Source organism: Lepidothrix coronata, unplaced genomic scaffold, assembly GCF_001604755.1.
Source record: "Lepidothrix coronata isolate B3197 unplaced genomic scaffold, Lepidothrix_coronata-1.0 Scaffold85, whole genome shotgun sequence".
Taxonomy (NCBI): domain Eukaryota; kingdom Metazoa; phylum Chordata; class Aves; order Passeriformes; family Pipridae; genus Lepidothrix; species Lepidothrix coronata.
Window position 1 is genome coordinate 373,207 of NW_016690265.1, and position 18,534 is coordinate 391,740.

Genomic DNA, 18,534 nt, shown 5'->3' on the forward strand with positions numbered 1-18,534 from the left:
GACTGCTGGAAACATGGGGGTTTTACCTTGTGGTGATTTCTATTTCTCCTAGCAGGAAAGGGCACAAAGTCAAAATTTTAGTGCTGCTCTGTGGTAGTGATATAGACAACTAGAGTGATAAGGGACAAAGTGGTGTGTTGATGCAGGTGGATGAGATGGTCTCAATTAGAAAAAAATACCCATAAACAGCTTTTCAATTCAATATTGTTTTCGCCAGCCATAACTTTGCATTCAGCATCCCCTGAGAACTCATTTAACCCCAGAACTGCTTGCTTTTCTGATTTTGCATGGAAGCTGAAAGGTGAATTAGTGGCTGTAATTCCACTGCTTGTGTTCTGTATGACTGATCATATAGGTCTTCCCCCACTTCCTAGGTTTACTTATCTTTAATTTTGATTTATACCACTATTTGCATAGAAGGTACAACAGATCAGCTCCTCCTAGGGAACAGCAACCTGTAAAAATAAACAAAGAGGCTTTTCTGAGATATTAATGCAAACATTGATTAATCTCCCATTGCTTTGGTAGCCTGCTGAAAAGCTCATAAAGCACTAAACTAAACTGTTCATTAAACTGGCCAGGTTGTGCATGCCTGATGTGTGTTGAGTGTGTTTCAGCTGCGTGGTGCCTCCAGGAGGAAATGCAAACTCTTGTACTGTTGCACTGCAGGAGACCTTCTTAAATTCTTCTCTTTCCTTTCCTTTGCAGATGATGCCAGCTCAGGAAAGGATAGCCAGGTACCTGAAGGTTCCAACGGAGAATATGAAGATCATTCTGGGAAGCAATGGGGTAAGGAGCAGTGTGTGTTTTTTGGTTTTCCTCAGTTCTTGGTTCGTTGCTGTTCACGTGGCACGTTTCTCAGTTGCTGAAGGAGAGGAAAGGCAGAGCAACTGGAGGGAGTTCTCCCTACATATGGTCAAATAATAAACAGAGTGTCAGCTGAACATATTGGTGTGGATGGATTGCATCCAAGGGTCCTGCGAAATGCAGCCTGTGGTCGGCCCTAGGGCCCCCTGCCATATAGCCCAGCATGGTTCTCCCTTGTATTTGTTTTTCTGGGCAGGGACTTTCTTTTGCATGTGCAGCTATTATAGCTTTCATAGACTCCCTATAAAAAGCATATTGACTTTTACAGCAGTATTTCCAAAAATCTTCAGTGCCAACATAACACCGCTCCCACTGAGGGCAAATGGGAGGTCTGACTTCACTTCAGGAGAATTAGCACTAGGCCAAGCTGAGTATTTTTTAAAATCCCCCTTTCTTTTACGCACCTGCCTGAACTTTTCTAAGCCCTGGACTGTTCAGGCATAAGATTTTGTTGCTCTTGCAGAGCTTTGGGGAACTGCTAAAATCTGACTTGGAAAGAATCACTGCAAGACTTGCAGGTCCAAAGTTTGGTCCAGGCACTCCTTGAAGGACAATAAGTTGTCAGGCTGATGCCAAACAGCTTTTGACCATTACTGACAGGAGTGTGATGTGAGTTTATGAGGTCGATGGATGAAGAACAGCATTTCTATTTTACTCATACAGTACATCCTTCTCCTTAATATAGAGATGGCTTCGTACCACATTTGTGGCCAAGGAGAAACCTCATAGCGGTGGTGGGGGTGGAACCTGACAGGCTTTTGCCATATGAGTCCCCACCACTTAAGATGAGGCCAGTTTTCTTCAGGAGCTGGCAAACAAGTGCTGTGATGTAGTCCAGGCTACACCTGAATTACAGATTTGTCTGAGACTGAGCTTGCTCAGGTAAAGGAAGGTAACCTTCACTCACTCTGAAAAAGGATAACGACATTCTAGAGTTAGAGAAGGGGTGTCATAGGTAAACTACAGGTCAGGAGTACTTCAAGGAGGGATTCAGCAGCTACTAAGAAAAGCTACCATCTCTCCACTCTTCATTACCATGGTGGAGACAGGAGCGGACAGGGCAGATGTGCTCCTGGTAGAGCTGCTGGGTGATGGATCAATACAACAATAATATTATGAAAGAAGATGTAAGCCCTACTAAAAGGATTATGCATTGACAGTGTCATATCATAGTGTCGCTCTGTACTGCCCTGGCCCAGTCTTTCTTTGTGCTGCAGAGTGTTCCTGAATGTCTCCTTTTTCCCCTTTCCCTCCCTGCTATCTCCTCTCCCCAAGCAGAGTAATGCCTGGGGCAGGCACACACCTACCAAAGCCCTTTCCATCCAGCAGTGTTCACCAGCTAATTGCTGGTAGGAGCTGGTGTGAAGGGCGGGTCAGTTTGTGTATGCATGTCTCTGGAGGGTGAAGGGTGAAGAAGCAGTTTGTGTTGTCACAGTCCTGGGCCCTGGAGAAGTGTGAGAGGAGAAGCATGATAAAAAAAGCTCCACTTTGCTTTCCATGTACCACCGTGGTATCACTGGGGAGAGGTCCTGTCCCCATCAAGAGCAGGGAACTGATGTGACGAAAGATAGATACCCCCATCCACGTCTTCCCACAGCTGACTGAGCTCTTACCCAAAAGACTTGAAAGTATTTCAATACTTGGTCACAACATGATGCTTTTTTGTAAGTATCATTAAAGCTGGAAGTGGTAGTGACTGTGACTACATGGAAGCAATTGTGGTGGATCACAGCAGACAACATATTTCAGATAATCACCACGCTTCATATGAGCAACACCTGACAGGAGCCTCTGGGACTGATCCATGCCCCACAGAGAGAGGAGATCACAGAATTCCATCACAGGTCTTCGTGCTGACAGGCTTCAATTTAATTTAATTTTCGTTAGCTTGGATAAATCTTCATGGCAAACAGCATTTCAGCCAGGAACCCATACACAACACTGTCTCTTTGTCCCCATCCACTTGTGTTTTCCCTTGGTCTTGAGTATGACATAATTTACACTGTACAAATGTGTGGTTCATGTTTATGAAGCAAATGCCAAATGATGAGGAGGAGAACAAGCGTGTGAAGTATAAATAACACAGAGGCACTTTGTAATGGCTTTTGCTGGCACTCCAACAAGCAAAATGTCTGTAAACGGTACAGATTTGGGGACAGACATTTACTAGAACCAACTCAAAAGAGATTTTTTTTTCTACCTGTCTCTCACACTGCTGCTTCTCCTCTTTCTCTTTTGTGCTTGCTGGGTCTCTTTTACTTTCTTATGTGTGTGTCTCTCTCTCTTTCTCCTTTTTTGTTAACTGGCTTTTCTAAACTTGTCCAATTCAGGCTTTTGTCAAGGAAATATTCAGAACTGTGTAAATGGGATCTGGTTTCAGCATATTGCACATAGCCTGCAGTAGCTCTTGAGACCACATAGTCACTTAACCTTTCCTAAACAGAGAAGAAAAAAGGCAGAAAGAGCCTAAGAAGTGTAGCTTTACCTGTAGTTTGGTGCGTATTTGTGCAACCATGTACAAGGAGTGAATGCAAATCTCCAGACAGATTCATGGGAGTCACAGTGGGAGGAAAATCAGAATTGCTGAAGCCCGACTTTTTTGGGTGGAAAGAGAGTTTCTGCCTTACGGTGCCCTTACTGAGCAGGGACGCCACCAAGTCCTTCTGAGAGCTCAGAATCACTGCCTTGACTCTTCAATCTGCTGGGAAAGTGTGGCTATCCTGGCTCCAGCCTGCTCTTTGATATGTTAGTCCCAGCCCAGGAATCCCATCTTCCCCTACCTGGACCAGGAGTTGCTGGTCTTGGAGTAAATTACTGCCATATTAGAGGATAACTACAAATGAACTCGTTTCACAGCTGATTCCTGACCTCTCCGTGCACCTTGCACACATTTACTCAATTTCCACAATGACAGCCTTTATCAGCACCTCTCCCTCAGCTCAGACTCAGACTTCAGAATGTCGTGTCCCACAGCCTGCAGCTCTGACAGGGTTCGTTGTCAGGGAGGGTGATTGTTTTTGCTGGGAGGGGGCCTCCTGAAGCAGACCCCAAAGGGAACACCCAGCAATTTAGGCACCACGACCTGTGGAGTGGGTTAGTATGTCACACTTGTTGCTCAGCTGTCACGGCAAAGGCTTCCAGTGCCGGAGTTACTCTGGTTCATTGGATTACACATGAAAGACTCTGTATGGAGAGTAAAGCATTTCTGAGCAAGAGTTTGGAATAACATGAAGTGGCTGGGACCCAAAATGACAGCCAAGGGGGGCGAGGGAAGGCTGTGGAGACAGATGGTTTCCCCTGCGGAAAAGGACTCTGCAGAGAGGGGTATGCCAAAGGGTGTCCTCTTCCAAGAGGGAGGGATGTTGGCCAAGGCTGCAGGGGGATGAGGACTAAGGGATATGTTCACAAACCTAAGAGGGCAATGGCTGCCATTCCCCAGTGCTTGGAGACAGGAAGCTGAAGACCTGCCTCCTCCATTCAGGAAAGCCACACTGTAGTGCACATCCTGGAGCTTCTGGCCCTCAGCCCTGGGCAGCAGGGCTGGCTGGCTGGTAGAGAGTCCCACCATCCTGTAGCTGAATTCCCTGATACCTGAAGCACGACTTTCTCAGCTTGTTTTGGTGTGTTACATGCTACTGAGGTTGTGGCTTTCCAGTTGCTATTGGTGAAGGCCAGTGGCTGCCCAAGGAAGTGGTGGAATCACCGTCCCTGGAAGTGTTCAAAAAAGCATGTAGATATGCTTCTTGGGGACATGGTTTAGTGGTGGAGCTGGCAGTGTTAGATAAATGGTTGTACTCAATGATCTTAGAATTCTTTTCCAACTTTAATGATTTTATGATGGGCATAATTCAACCCCGTGTGCCAGAAAGCTGGCCACTCATTGCCTATTTCTCATATTTCCCAAGAAAAGAATCAGGGAATATTTACCAGGAGCATGCAAAAATGCAGAGTAACTGTCCTTTGGGGCTGAGAAGTAACACCACAGTAATCAAGAAGTAGAGTTCAAAAGCAGGGGTAAAAACCCTTTGTGGAAATTCTGAACAGACTTGGAGGAGAAACTGGTTTTGCCAAAATAAAAAAAAAGAAGACAGGTGAAATTGGCAGGAACATTTCAGATGCAGGGGAGAGTGTCAAGTGGGCATCAGAAGTGGTATTAATCTCAGCAGGAGCCTGCAACTAGAAGTGCCCCTGGACTGGCATTGTGTAGTTAAAGCAACTGCAAGGAATTTGTAATTTCTTTTGAATTTTTCATTAAGGTTCAGATTTTACAGGTAGAGACCTTGCATTTCCCTAGTGTTCTTGTCACTGCTGTTGAAAATACAGGTGATTTCTTTGCTAAGACGAGTAGCTTATCCCATGGTTCTGTCCACCAGCAGCTACTGCTTCAGATTCTCCATTTTTGGGATGGACTGGCATTGAATACCTTCTAATAACAAACTCAAGGGGTTTTTACTATGTCTTTCCATTTCTTTGTTTGCTTCTTTGGGCCTTTCAACATGAATGCTTTGTAAATTGAAGTTGAATGAACTGCACACATTTAAGTACAGATCAATATGCAGAAGTCTGACACACTTCTGAGACTTTCCTATGTATTGAAAGGGTGTTGACTCTTCTTAAGTCCCTTTAAAGCCAGTGAGAACTAAGGGGCAAAACATCTTTGGAGAATGAAGCTTCATGTGACAAGCAAAAAATTGAGAAAATGGTCAGCCTGACAGGAATCTGAGCTTTTTCCTTTGGTCTTGGCTAAGGACTTGCCTCTGTGGCATGAAGTATGGTAACAATTACAGTGTGATTATGAAGCCACATTTTGCCTACAGCTGCAGTAGTGTGATTTTGGTGTTATTCTGTGAGGTGGTCTGGTGCAGTTGCCTTACAGACACAGAAATTCTGGGGTTGTGCTATGCAGAAGGCTGATACAGTGGCCATAGCAGACCAGTAGACTTTCAAATGCATCAGGCTGGGTAGTGTTTCCCTTCCAAGGAAATTGGTTTGAGCTGATACAAGGGAGAGTGATGCACTGGTATGTATGGGGCTGCCAGATGCCTATCAAGCAAATTTGGCCACAACACTTGCCAACATTATCCTTTTCTATGTGTTCTTTGCTCACCACAGTCAATTTTTCATGTCTCTTGCAGCCCGGCCCAGGTTCACACAGCCTGCCAAGATGAGACGGAGGGTGATCGCCCGTCCTGTCGGCAGCTCCATCCGCCTCAAGTGCGTGGCCAGTGGGAATCCAAGGCCTGACATCACGTGGCTGAAGGACAATAAGCCCCTCACTCCCCAAGAGATTGGGGAGAACAAGAAGAAGAAGTGGACGTTGAACCTGAAGAACCTGAAGCCGGAGGACAGTGGGAAATACACCTGCCGGGTGTTTAACAAAGTTGGAGAAATCAATGCAACGTACAAAGTTGAAGTGATCCGTAAGTGCAGCCTCTGGGGTGGAAAGGCAGGGAGGGACCTTTCAGAAGGGGACTGGTTGGGTGAAAAGAGCATGATAGCAAATGTGCAGTGCTGGTGGCTGGAAACAGAAATGGGGAAGTGTTAAAAACATCAGCAAAGACAAAGAAAGCGTTACTGAAACTCTAGAATTAACCTGGCACCTGGGCAAGACATAGGAGTAACAACACAATTTAGTAGCTGAAATGAGGATGGGTACTTGGGAAATAGTAATCTCTAAGGGCACCTGCATGGTAAAACTTTACCATAACCCAGTTCAGTCTTATTCTACCAAGAGGGTCAATTCAAGGACAGACTGAGAACTAGCTGAGAAAGCCTTTCAAGTACCACAGAGGAGGAGTGAAAATATTTAGGATACCCCAGGTTGCTCTGTCAGAACGGGTGAAACCAATCAATTGAAAATTTAATCTAGAAGTCTCCAAAGGGAATTAGCAGAAATCTTATGTCTAGAGTGATTAGCCAGACAAGGCTTTAGGGCCAGATTCTAAAAAACATTTGGCCATCTGAAGGTCCAGGTGGGTACAAATGAGATACTTAAAAAAAACCCACAAACAAACCTGAAAAATTCCCATTAGGGTCCTGTCTGTATCTTTAGATGCCCACATAGCTTTAAAGATTCAATCCTTAGAAGATGAGCTGTGGGGGATTACCCTGCATTGTGGTGAGGTAAATTGCTCTTCTTACTATTTAGCTATTCTGATGCTTGCTCTCTAATCTCCTGTTTCCCCTATTATTACCAAAGATAATTATACTCAAATCCTACCTAAATTTAACAGAGAAGAGCTCTTATTCTTAAATCATTGTGCTTTGTCTATGACATCATCTTAAGTTGTCATGGAAATGATTACAGAGCAGCCAACTCAAGAAAGAGAAGATGAGCTGAGTGGAGGGAAAATTGAATAGCCTTCATTAATGAGGAGCAGGGACATGGAGGGCTATTTCCAGCCACTTTGAAAGCATGTTGTTTGTCTGTGCATACATTTTAGCATGAGAAAGTTTATCCCAGTGTGATTGTTCTTAAAGGTAAAGATCTGTTCTCTGATAAGTCCTTTCTCTAGAATCACAGGAATTAAAAGCATATGTGGAAGCTCTGTTGGGCTCTGAAGGCACAAACCTGCTGGACATCTGGGATTGATAAAGATGCAGCTGTGTGGAGACAGTAAAAACATGTGTTTACACTAAAACCAGGAGCAGAGGCAGGGAAATGAATCAAGCCCCATCCTAATGGCAGCTGTGGCATTTTCACTTCATCAAAACCAGACAGCACCAGGAACAAACCCCTTTCTGTGTCCCTGTTTATCTTGGTTTTTATCAACTTAAAGATGTATGTAACCTTTGTTTTCATTAGCTTTTGCTGGCCAGGAGTGAAAACAGTAACCAAAGCTGGAACCAGAGTCAAGGAGATAAGGGCATTAAGCAGTTTTCAGACATCTTTCTATTTTTAACATAATTCTGTGAAACATTACAGGTTTTATTCAATTTCCTTCTTTTTTTTTTCCCCTTGAGCCTCCACTCCTAAGTCCTGCTTATCTGAATCTCAGTCTCCCCAGCTGTGATTGCTGCTCATAGTCCCAAGGCAAGGCCTACAGAGACCACTATGGTATTTTTGTTTCCCAAGCACATCTTTATAGCCCTCATTATTGAACGTATCCTGAGTTTTTGAAAAAGGGTCCATTGTTCCTTCTTCTCACCCCAAAGCCAGTGCTGGTGGGAGCTGTTTTGTTACATGCTCAAACCAACAGTGTTTGCCATCAAAAGGAGATGATGATTGCCAGCAGTTACCACCCACTGTGATACCATAATTTCTCTCTGTGCCTAGGATAGAGGTTTGAAGTACCTCCTTGTCTGGAAACTGTGACTGATTTATCTGATTCTAACACTAAAAAAAAATCCAAACATTCCTCAGAATGAGGCATATATTTTTCTTTTTGCTTTATGTGGTGTTGACACAACCTAAGGTTTACGGTCACGCTGGAAAGGGTGTTCTTGTGAACCTCTTCTGTTTGATTTCCTATCCTACCATCTTGTTTCCTTCCTCACCTGAGACTTGAGGCAAAAAAACATTGTGAGAAAGGAAAGATTTTGTTATTGGCTAGAAAATCAAATGTCTTCTGAGCTATTCCTCCATAAAAATTTTCTCCATAGTGAGTGTGATGATGATTAGACTGAAGAAAGAAATACCCCACCCCTCACTATCTCTGAACTGGGGGGTAGCCACAGTGGTTACAGTGTGGTGTCTTAATAAATAAGTACTTGTAAAAAATCTGGTAAAAACGTGAGGTTGTGTCTGAGAAGACATAAAGTTCTGTCTTATTCACCTGTAAGTTGCACCCTGCTGGACCTGGTGGTAAGACACAGCATCACAGAATCACAGATAGGAGAGTTGTTCAGCATACAGAAGAGAGGGATGAAGAAAATCTTCCAAAAAAAAGGGCTCAAAGGGAGATCATACTTTTCTCCAGGTCTGATTGTGGGTAGAAAAGTAACTTCCTTGTTAGAAACAGTAAGAGTCAGGTTGAGCATGAAAACAGACTTGCTAAGCCTCAGACAATGGAAGAGTTGTCTGGAGAGACTAGAGAGCATCTACTATTGGAGGCTTTAGCAGAGGCTGGGCAAATTTATATCAGTGGAGATTTGCAGCAGTCTCAGCCTGCCTTGGGGCAGGGAGTTGGACTACACTATCATTTTGCATCCCTCCTACACCCTTTTCCCATGTTTCTGCAATTGCAAGTTACTGAGATTGACAAACACCTTTTCCCCTGTGTTTCCGTGCAGAGAGGACGAGGTCCAAGCCCATCCTGACAGGGACACACCCTGTCAACACGACGGTGGACTACGGTGGGACCACATCCTTCCAGTGCAAAGTCCGCAGTGACGTCAAACCCGTCATCCAGTGGTTGAAAAGGGTGGAATATGGCACAGAGAGCAAGTACAACTCCACCATCGATGTCGGGGGGCAGAAGTTTGTTGTGCTGCCCACAGGGGAGGTCTGGTCCCGCCCAGATGGTTCCTACCTGAACAAACTGATGATTACTCGAGCCAAGGAGGAGGATGCAGGGATGTACATTTGCCTGGGGGCAAACACCATGGGCTACAGCTTTCGCAGCGCTTTTCTCACAGTCCTGCCAGGTGAGTTTTCACTTTTTTGCCCACATTTGTACCAACAGTCTGCCTCATGGTATTAATTATACAACTACTGATGCCCATTGGGCTCCCTGACCCTCTGTGATGCCGTGCTGATTTAGGCTTGTTCAGTTCTGGTAAGAATGACTGGGGGACTAAATCAGCCCCGATTTAAAACATTCCCTGCTGAAATCCTGTTGAAGATGTTTCCTTTTCTCCCTTCATGGGAAATGATCACAAAAGCACAGAATAGGTGAGATTGGAAGGGACCACAATGGGTCATCTGGTCCAACCTCCCTGCTCAAGCAGAGTCATCCCAAAGCATGTGGCACAGGATTATGTCCAGAAGGTTCTTGAATATCTCCAGTGAGGGACATTCCACAACTTCTCTGGGCAACCTGTTCCAGTACTCACAAAGTAAAGTTCTTCCTCATATTAACGTTGACCTTCGTATGCATCGGTTTCTGCCCATTGTCTCTTGTCCTACTGCTGGGCACCAAACAGAGCCTGGCTTCATCCTCTTGACATCCTCCCTTCAGATACTGGTGGACATTGATGAGGTCTCCTCTCAGTTGTCTGGGTGGAATAAAATGAATTATCTGCTCCTGTAAGGAAGAGGAGCTGGGAACGGATGCTGCAGTTTCAGACACTACATTACTTCAGGTTTGAGTGCAGGACAGGAGAGGGGAACTGAATAACAGCACAGTTCGCAACCCCATCCCCTTACATTTCTCCTTTCTTTTGCCCTTATTTATATTGCTTTTGCTGGTAAAAGGAAACAATTATACAGACCCATAAAATGAGAGAAGAATAAAAACTGTTCTGGTCACAAGGAAATGAAAAGAATGAGTGTGAAAAACAGAATGATTGATTAGTTGAATTCTTACCCAATGGTCCCCTGGGGTCCCTGTGACAAACTCACAGCTGCTGCCTTCTCTCTCCAGACTTCAGAGCTGGTGGCAACATCCAGCTGAGACTGTGTTTGAGACACACCATCTTTGCTTGGCCGTTTTCTCCTTTGCCTCTTGACTGTGCAATTCTACCCTGACAATTTTTTTTTATTGAAAAGGGCATTTTTTTCTGCCTCATCTTGCCTTGTGAATCTTGCTTCAGATCCACCAGTTTTATGACAAAAGTAAATCATACTGCTTCTTCTTCCCTTTGTCACCGCAAAGCCAACACAGCTAAGAGAGTGCAGGAGCTGGAGCCAAAATCAGAACATTTTAGCTCCCAGGTGTAATGGAGCGTCTCCAGTCAAGACACCAGTGAGAGACAGAGATCATGAACCGGTTTTCTCTGTAGGTAGTGGGGGAAATGCTCATGAATCCTGTAACTAAGGCAGCATGGCCTCTTCTACTCCCTGATTGCCAAAGCTCTGCGTCTCAGCAGCCATCGAGGGTCACTGGCTTGAACTTAGATACTGACAGCAGGTAGGAGAATGCTCTTGGCATTGTCCTCTGCCTCACTTGGATTTAGGACTAAACTCTAACTGAAAAGCCAGTCAATCCCAAGGAAAAGTCTGCATGGGTGGAATATAACTCAAAGCCTCTGGGAGTTTCTGATCTATAGGAGTCTGATCCAGCTCCCACTGAAATCATTGGAAGACTTTGCATTGATTTAATGGGACTATGATGAGCCCTAATGCCAGAGCCAGCGCCTGCAGGCCTGTTGTTATTGGCAAGGATGGAGAAGGAGAGCCCAGCTTGCCCTAAGAGGCAAAGATGTGGTCGTAAGGCCATGAGTTAAAACCACCATTTTTCTTGTAAATCTACCAGTTTTGATATAGACAGCTCTGAGGAACAGCATGGATGAATATCAAAACACTTTCATTTCAGCCTAGCAAAGGATTTCTGCCAACCAACATGAAGACTGTTGTTTTCATGGTCAGCTGACGGGTCGGTTCTATGATCCTGTCATGCTTTTAGCAGGAGGGTGGACCAGATGACCTCCAGACTCCCCTCCCAGCCTAAATTATTCTGTAATTTCCAACGTTAGTGAACCAAAGTTTTGTCTATGGAGGTCAACAGTATAGGTCTTTCTAACTTCAAAGAGACCACATGGTATATATTTAACATTTCAGTCCAGCCATAGGATTATTTGTCAAGGAGAGAAAAAGACATTAGTGTCATAAAAGATGTTTGGCTTGAAAGTTAAGTGATATATGTTCAAATATAACATACTGAGCGATTTAGATAGCCTGTGGTTTTTGAAATTTCTTGAGTGTCTCCCTGCAAGCTGAATTCTGTGCCTGGGTATGTTTCCAGGCTTTGGAATTCCCAGCTGGTAGCTATCTAGACAAGGATTTTCATAGCTAGAATCCTATCCCAGGGCTCCTTTTGGGTATATAAATCAAGAGATCAGGCTGAGAAACCAGAGTGGCTACTCAAGGACGTACAGGCTGCTAACAGCAGAGAGGGAGAAAGGGAAGGTAGGTGTGAAAGATGATGTCTGAAGCATCTTGTCTCCTCCACAGTAGCTGAATTTACTGCCTTTGAAAAGCCAACAGCAGCTTGAAACAGACTGGTGGAGGTAGTGCCCATTTGGTGTAGGGAGCTGTGGATACACTTTAATGCTGTGTGAACTTTCAGCTCTCCATAGCTTGGGCACTAGTGAGGGGACACCAACTCACCTACGTTTTCCCTATCCTTCAGCCTTCCTCCCAGCCACACAAGAAACTCAAGAAAACACCTCTAAAACCCAACATCCATGCTCCCTGCCATGGCAGAGCATTGCTGAGTAGCTCCGGTATTGCTAGACGGTGTTACTAAAGAGTGTCTAAAGCCCAGCAGACAGAGCTACACCTGGCAGAGGCTGGTGGGCAATATGCTGTGTCTCTGCACAACCCCATCATGCCTCCTGGGCTGCTGACCTGGAGGTATTACTGACATGTCCCGTGTTGTGTCCTCCAATCTGGGCAGCAAAGCTCACTCCATGACAGAGTGAGAGTGTTAGGAAACTGTCTCGGGCTGGCTGTAGTGCATCCATTAAAGCTTGGATAAGAAAGTTAAAAAATCCTCCAAAGACTCCCCTCCTGACCCCTAAACCAGAGAAAATGAGTTGCTTGTCCTTCCAGGAGCACTGAAAAGCAAAGCAGTTACCAAACATCATGTGCTGGCTTGATTTCTCCCTCGTTACTTGGTCTGGCAGGGTTGCCAGACAGCCTGTGCAACAGCCAGCCCAAGTGTGACATCTGTTTTGAATCCACTTTGCCTGCATTTAATTAACTCTTTCTGTCTCTCTCCTGCCATAATGTCCAGATCCCAAGCCTCCGAGTGCACCTGTGCCCCCTTCCTCGGCCAGCAGCCTGCCCTGGCCTGTGATCATCGGCATCCCCGCCGGAGCTGTCTTCATCTTTGGGACGATCCTCCTGTGGCTTTGCCAGTCCAAGAAGAAACCCTGCTCCCCTCCAGCTGCTGCCCCCGTGCACCGGCCACAGCCCCGGGACAGGATCTGTGTCTCCCAGGTCCCGGACAAAGACTGCATCTCCTCCATAAACTATGAGGAATATGTGGCCCAGCAGCAGCATTTGCTGTCCCAAGGGCCTGCGCTCGCCCCAGCCATGGCATCCAAAATGTACCCAAAGATTTACACGGACATCCACACCCACACCCACTCGCACGTGGAAGGCAAAGTCCACCAGCACCAACACATCCAGTACCAGTGCTAAGAGCTGGCCCTGTACAGTAGCTCGTTTTTGGGCTTTCCCTTGTGGTACCTCAGAAGAGACTGCTCCAAGTCAGCTCTCACTGCCAGCAATAGGCAAAGCAGACAGAAAAGATTTTATATATAATTTTAAATATATATATACATATATATATAATTGTATATGCGTGTGTGTATGTGTGTATATATATATGTGTATATATCTATATCTATCTATATAAATATATATATAATAGAGAAAGACAGAGAAAAGAGATTTTTTTTTTAATTATTGCAATCAGGATGTAGCTGAGGAATAATGAAGGATCTCCATATCACAGCAGAGAGGCAGCCATCTCCAACAGCGAAGCCTTCCTGGATATTTTAATCAAGGTGGCAACAAGTGAGGCAGGACATAGGGATGTGAACCACCACCTCCTTTCTTGTGTTACTAAGAGGAGCAACTAGAGCAAGAGGTGTGTGTGGTACTTTTCTGGATGTGCACTGCTGTTCCTGTGCCAGTTACACATCACTTGTTTTGGTGGGAAGCCCCCAGACCTGTCCTGCTCTGAGTGACCCGAGCTCTCAAGTACTTGACGTTTAGAGCCAAAGCACCAGGAGACATAACCAATTCATCTCTTCCAGGAGGAAAAAATAACACAAGAGGGTCTGGAAAAACCAATTTCCATTCACAAGGGGAAATGCTGAATGCTTCTCAGTCACAGTGAGCACAACCAGCTAACCGAACTGTTTGGTTCTATTTCTGCAAGGTCAAGACATCTTGTTTCCCATGGGATGTTCTGCAGATCAAGCCACAAAATCGCCGCTCCCCTGGTCCTAGGACTCAGTGCCACTGCCAGGAAAAAGGAGAGAAGGAATGAGGAACATTGTACAGAACACCTTTATATTTATATTTAAGAAATAATAATAAATAATAATAATAATAATTGAACTGCTGATGGTGAAGAAAGCAAAACACACTGTCCTTCTCGATGGCTTACAGCGACAAGCTACTGGATTTTCTACATCAATGCAAAATACATGAAAGCATTAGAAAAAAGTGTAAGAAACAAAGAGAATGAAATAATAATCTTGTAGGAAAAATGCATTTGAGAAATACTCACCTAGGTTGTGTGTGGTTGCCCCCTCCCCTCAGATATCATTTTGGAAATGATAAAACTTCATTGCAGTTCAACAGTAAAAACAGAAAGAAGAGAAAATAAATAAGGACCATATTAAATACCTATATGGACTGGGAATGAATCCAATTGCAAAATATAAAACCTTTGTAATTCTATATAGAGTTTAAACAGAAGTCATGTATATTTAATTTATTTTGTTAAACAAGAAAAAAAAATGTATGATATTTTCCTCGAAACAGGCATTTCTATACATATTTTTGATCAAAGAAAATAAAGATTTTTTTTTTCCAGGTTCTGTAGATGCCATGCTCAGAGTATGCTCAATGTAGCTTGTGACCAACTGTGCTTCTCCTAACCTGGTGGTCACCCGTCTCTATGCCTTTGTACACTAACCATGTGTAATCTCCTATCACCTCAGGTACTGCTGGTGCCATCCTTTCCATCAGAAACTGACCTTTTTCCCTGCTTATATTCTGACTGTGAGGGTCTGCAATGGCCAGTTCACTACTCATGGACCCCGTTCATCTTCAGTAGCAGAGCTCTGTGCTCATCACTATGCATTTTTGGGGGGAGTTTGGGAGGAGGTTTCATTAGATTTTTAAGCACAAATCTGCAGCGGGTCTTCTTCTTAAAAGAAAATTTTGTAAATCAAAACATAATAATTTGTGAGGCTGTAAAAGGAACCTTGGCCTCACGGTGGGTGCTTGGAAGGGGAAATTATGGAATGCAGGTGAAACAATTTGTAGCTGCAGCTGCTGCAGGAGGCAGCGGAGGCTGAGCTGGGAGCAACAAGAAGAGCTGGAGCTGTTCCCCTCTCCAGTGGGCCTTGAACCTTCATTCTTCTGCACACCAACAAGAGGCACCCAACTCCTCAGTGGCCAAAATTTTCTTTAGAGAAGGCAGCTTCAGCAATGCTGCAACTGTTTGCTCTTCTCTTGAGTTTCATTTAAAGTTTACTGGTAAAAAAAAACAAAAAACAACCTGAAAATCTGAAAATGAGAGTTTTTAAGTTTGAAATTACTTCCTTCTCAAGCCTGTTCTGTGAAACAGATCCCCACCAAACCAGATACTCGGTTTAATAGTGAAACACTTTATTTAATCTGAAACAAAGCAGTGCTTTAGGCTTTGCTTTTCTCTGAACATTTCTGAAGGTATTTGCTCTGTGTTGACCTGCAGTGATTTTTCTGGTGGTTTGTTTGAATCACCAGCAAACCAAACAGTTCCCTGTTTGCTCAGCCGCAGGGCTGTGAGATGGGGCCCTGATTCAGTGAAACACATCAGCTCCTGCTTTTCTTCATCAATACATGCTGCTCCAAAAGGTCCCTTTTTTTGCTTTAGTAGTGGGATATCCATGTAATAACCTCTACAGGAAGACCATTCCTCACCATAGTGTTCCTACAGAGGTTGTAATAAAGCAACCCATCGCTAACCATTGTTTCTTTTTCAGCAGGAGGGTTCAGTTAAACTTTGTTAACACAAATTGATGAGGTCCCTAAAAGCTAAATTCAGATTAAGGGTACCTTCATATGCATCCTCTCAGCTTCAGGGAAACTTAAATTTGAGGACTGAGGACTCTGTTTGGATATAAGGCATGATTTAGTCAGGAGTTTTTAATGGCTGTAGTATACTGAGTAATTTCATTAAAAAAAAAGGCTTTATACACTAAGTGCATCACCTTTATTTCAAGAAGACAGTAAGTGTATGAGAGATACTAAGGGCTACATCTCATATGTAATACCTGTGGGAAGCTTCTTACTGCACCATGGTACATCCCAAGCCACTGCACGTTCCAGCAACATTAGAGGCATGGCAAAGGGCAGGATTCCCCCATAAGGCCGTGGCCCTTCTCTGCTCTCTAGTCCAGTGCTGCAGCAAGAGGACACTTCTAACACATGCTGTGCTAGTGGTACTGATACCAGCTTCAAAGGTGGAGGTGAACACTGGGCTTGTATGGTTCAGCTGAGCAAACCCTGAGAGATTATCTTACAGCACTTTTTCAAATGGCAGCTACATCTCTGACCCTCAGAGAGAGGGTTAGTGGGTTAAAAGAGGCAATCCTGCATTTCCCACACAGCACAGTCTTCCAGGCTGTGTGTAGCACTCTCCACCAGTGCCTTCTGCCCTTTGTGATCCAGCTCCATAGTCTTTTATCATCCAGTCAAAACCTCCGCGTTTTGCCACATGGCTCAAGTGGAAGGAGTGGTTTCTTCCTGCCCCTTAAAGCTCCTGCATTAGAGATAAATCTCTAGTGATGCTGGCAGAGCTCTCCAAAGGCAAAGCTGCAGTGAACTACCCAGCGTGGATGAAGCATCAGCCCAGCACAGCTGCAGCTCCCGAGAAGGCAGCTCTGGTTTTGGATGTGCCATGAGAGATGCTGTGAAGGTCTTGATTTGCAGAAAGCGTGGGGATTTCATCCTGCCTTGGGTATCTGCTCCCTCATGAGCATCTCCTGTTGCACACCAAAACTGCTGTGAAATTTCGTCCCAGGAAAATATCGTCATATGTCGTGTAGAGGGCTGTAGGTATTGTCTGGGCCTTTTGCTGTGCTGGGGGAGGTGTTCATGTTTTTGAGGAATTATTTTGCCTCCACGAGGTACCTGTAAGGACTCTTTTGAGTCCCTCTGTCCCATACCCTACTGCATGCCATTGATTTTTAGGGCTTGGTTGTGCCTTGCATATATTGCAAAGTCTTCCTTAGTTCAAATAAATTCAACCAGGTTGTGCTTGTGTATGAATTTTTTTTTTCAGTGGAAAAAGATTTGGATGCATCTTCATTCCTGAATAGAGGGTGTTTAGGGAAAACCATAGTCTTGCCATTAGTAACTGACACTATTTTGAACACAAAAGTTTTTATTTCATGTATTTGTATACATATACATATACATATAGGCGTATAGGTGTACATGCCAGGCTGTGATACAGAAGGCAGTTGTACTTTTAAACACATGGAGCTTCAAAGATCAAAGGAATTTTAGGCTTAAAACTCACTATCTGTTAATTTTATTTGCGTTAGAGATCAAACATGGCCTTACCTGCCAGTTTGTGTGTGGCTTTTTTAAACTTTATATGGACAATCTTTCTATGGTCGGCCCCTTTCAAACTGAAAACTTATCAGACATTGAAAATAAAAAGTGTTAAAGTGTTCTATGATTTTCAGTTGGTGACAAATATAGTAACTGAACACATCAAAAGGAGACAGAACGGCACAGCTTGTCTGTGTCTGTGGCTTTGTAATAAAAGTTACAGAAGAAATGGAATAAAAGCCTGAAATTGTGTTAATAGATGTTTGAGTTCTGCAAACCTGCTGTGTTTGGAAGGAAAGGATGTCTCCCTGTGCTTGTGAGAGTGTGTGTGTGTATGAAATAGCACACATCACGAATATGTGCTGGCAGGGCAAAGCAGAAAATATTACAAAATTACCTTGGTACCACAACTTGGTCTGATATTTTGTGTAGGTTCTGTGAAACTAGCAGAGGTATTACTTCTTAAATGGTTGGAAAAGGTTTCTGGTTTTTAGTGAAAAGGGGCAATTTTTGATCTCTTCACTTCTAGAGCCAAATGCTGTAGCTGCACCAGGAGCCAAGATGCAATTAGCAAGATGAAATTTTGGGGTACCTGGAGTGGGGCAGCAATTTCAAGGTCAAGCCCAGCACTTCCCCCCTTTTGAGTCAAACCTGTGAGTGTCTCACCATTCACTCTAGAGACAGCAAATGTCAAAACTGTGACATCTGAAGTTCAGGAAAGCTGGCCCTCACACAAACTTGACCTGACCTGGACCTCTGACCCAAAGAGCCTTGTGCAGAAGTTGCACACTTGGGGTGGGAAAGAGGAAATATTTCTGTGTTGACTCCATTTCTGTGGCTGTCCGAAACTCTTCAGATTTTTGAAATACTGGAATAAAGATCTGGGGAAGATATATCAGTGAGTTAAACCTAGGAGGTGGTCAAAGATCAATGGGGAATTTATCATGGCTTTCCTATCTGGGCAACACCTCTGCCTACACGAGGTATGTTGAGCATGCCCAGGACTCCAGATCATCCAAATTCAATGATTAACATGGACCCATTTAGCTTGGAAAAGACTCCTAAGGTCATTGAATTATACCCCATGCAGAGCTTATTCCAGCTCGTGCAGATGCCAGTGGGAAAAAATCCCTGCAATGTCCACTGGGAAATCAATGGGACATATGAAGTCATTGCAAGGTTTTTACACCTTTGTGCTAGCTGGCTCGTTGGCAGAGAAAGATGTGACGAGTCAATGGCCTGAGTGTGAAGCCAGACACATATAAATGGGAAATGTACAC

At 44.2% G+C, this 18,534-nt stretch overlaps 1 protein-coding gene across 2 annotated transcripts in view; it reads left to right on the forward strand.

Annotated features, from left to right (window-relative positions):
• FGFRL1 (fibroblast growth factor receptor-like 1) overlaps positions 1 to 17,510 on the forward strand; it is a 173,465-nt gene extending 155,955 nt beyond the window's left edge. For both annotated transcript variants that reach the window (XM_017820767.1, XM_017820768.1), the window contains exons 4-7: positions 709 to 789; positions 6,003 to 6,287; positions 9,100 to 9,453; positions 12,705 to 17,510. In XM_017820767.1, coding sequence (XP_017676256.1) covers positions 709 to 789; positions 6,003 to 6,287; positions 9,100 to 9,453; positions 12,705 to 13,114 — 1,130 coding nt within the window. In that variant the 3' untranslated portion in view covers positions 13,115 to 17,510. The remainder of the gene's footprint in view (positions 1 to 708; positions 790 to 6,002; positions 6,288 to 9,099; positions 9,454 to 12,704) is intronic.
• The last annotated feature ends 1,024 nt before the right edge of the window (positions 17,511 to 18,534 follow it).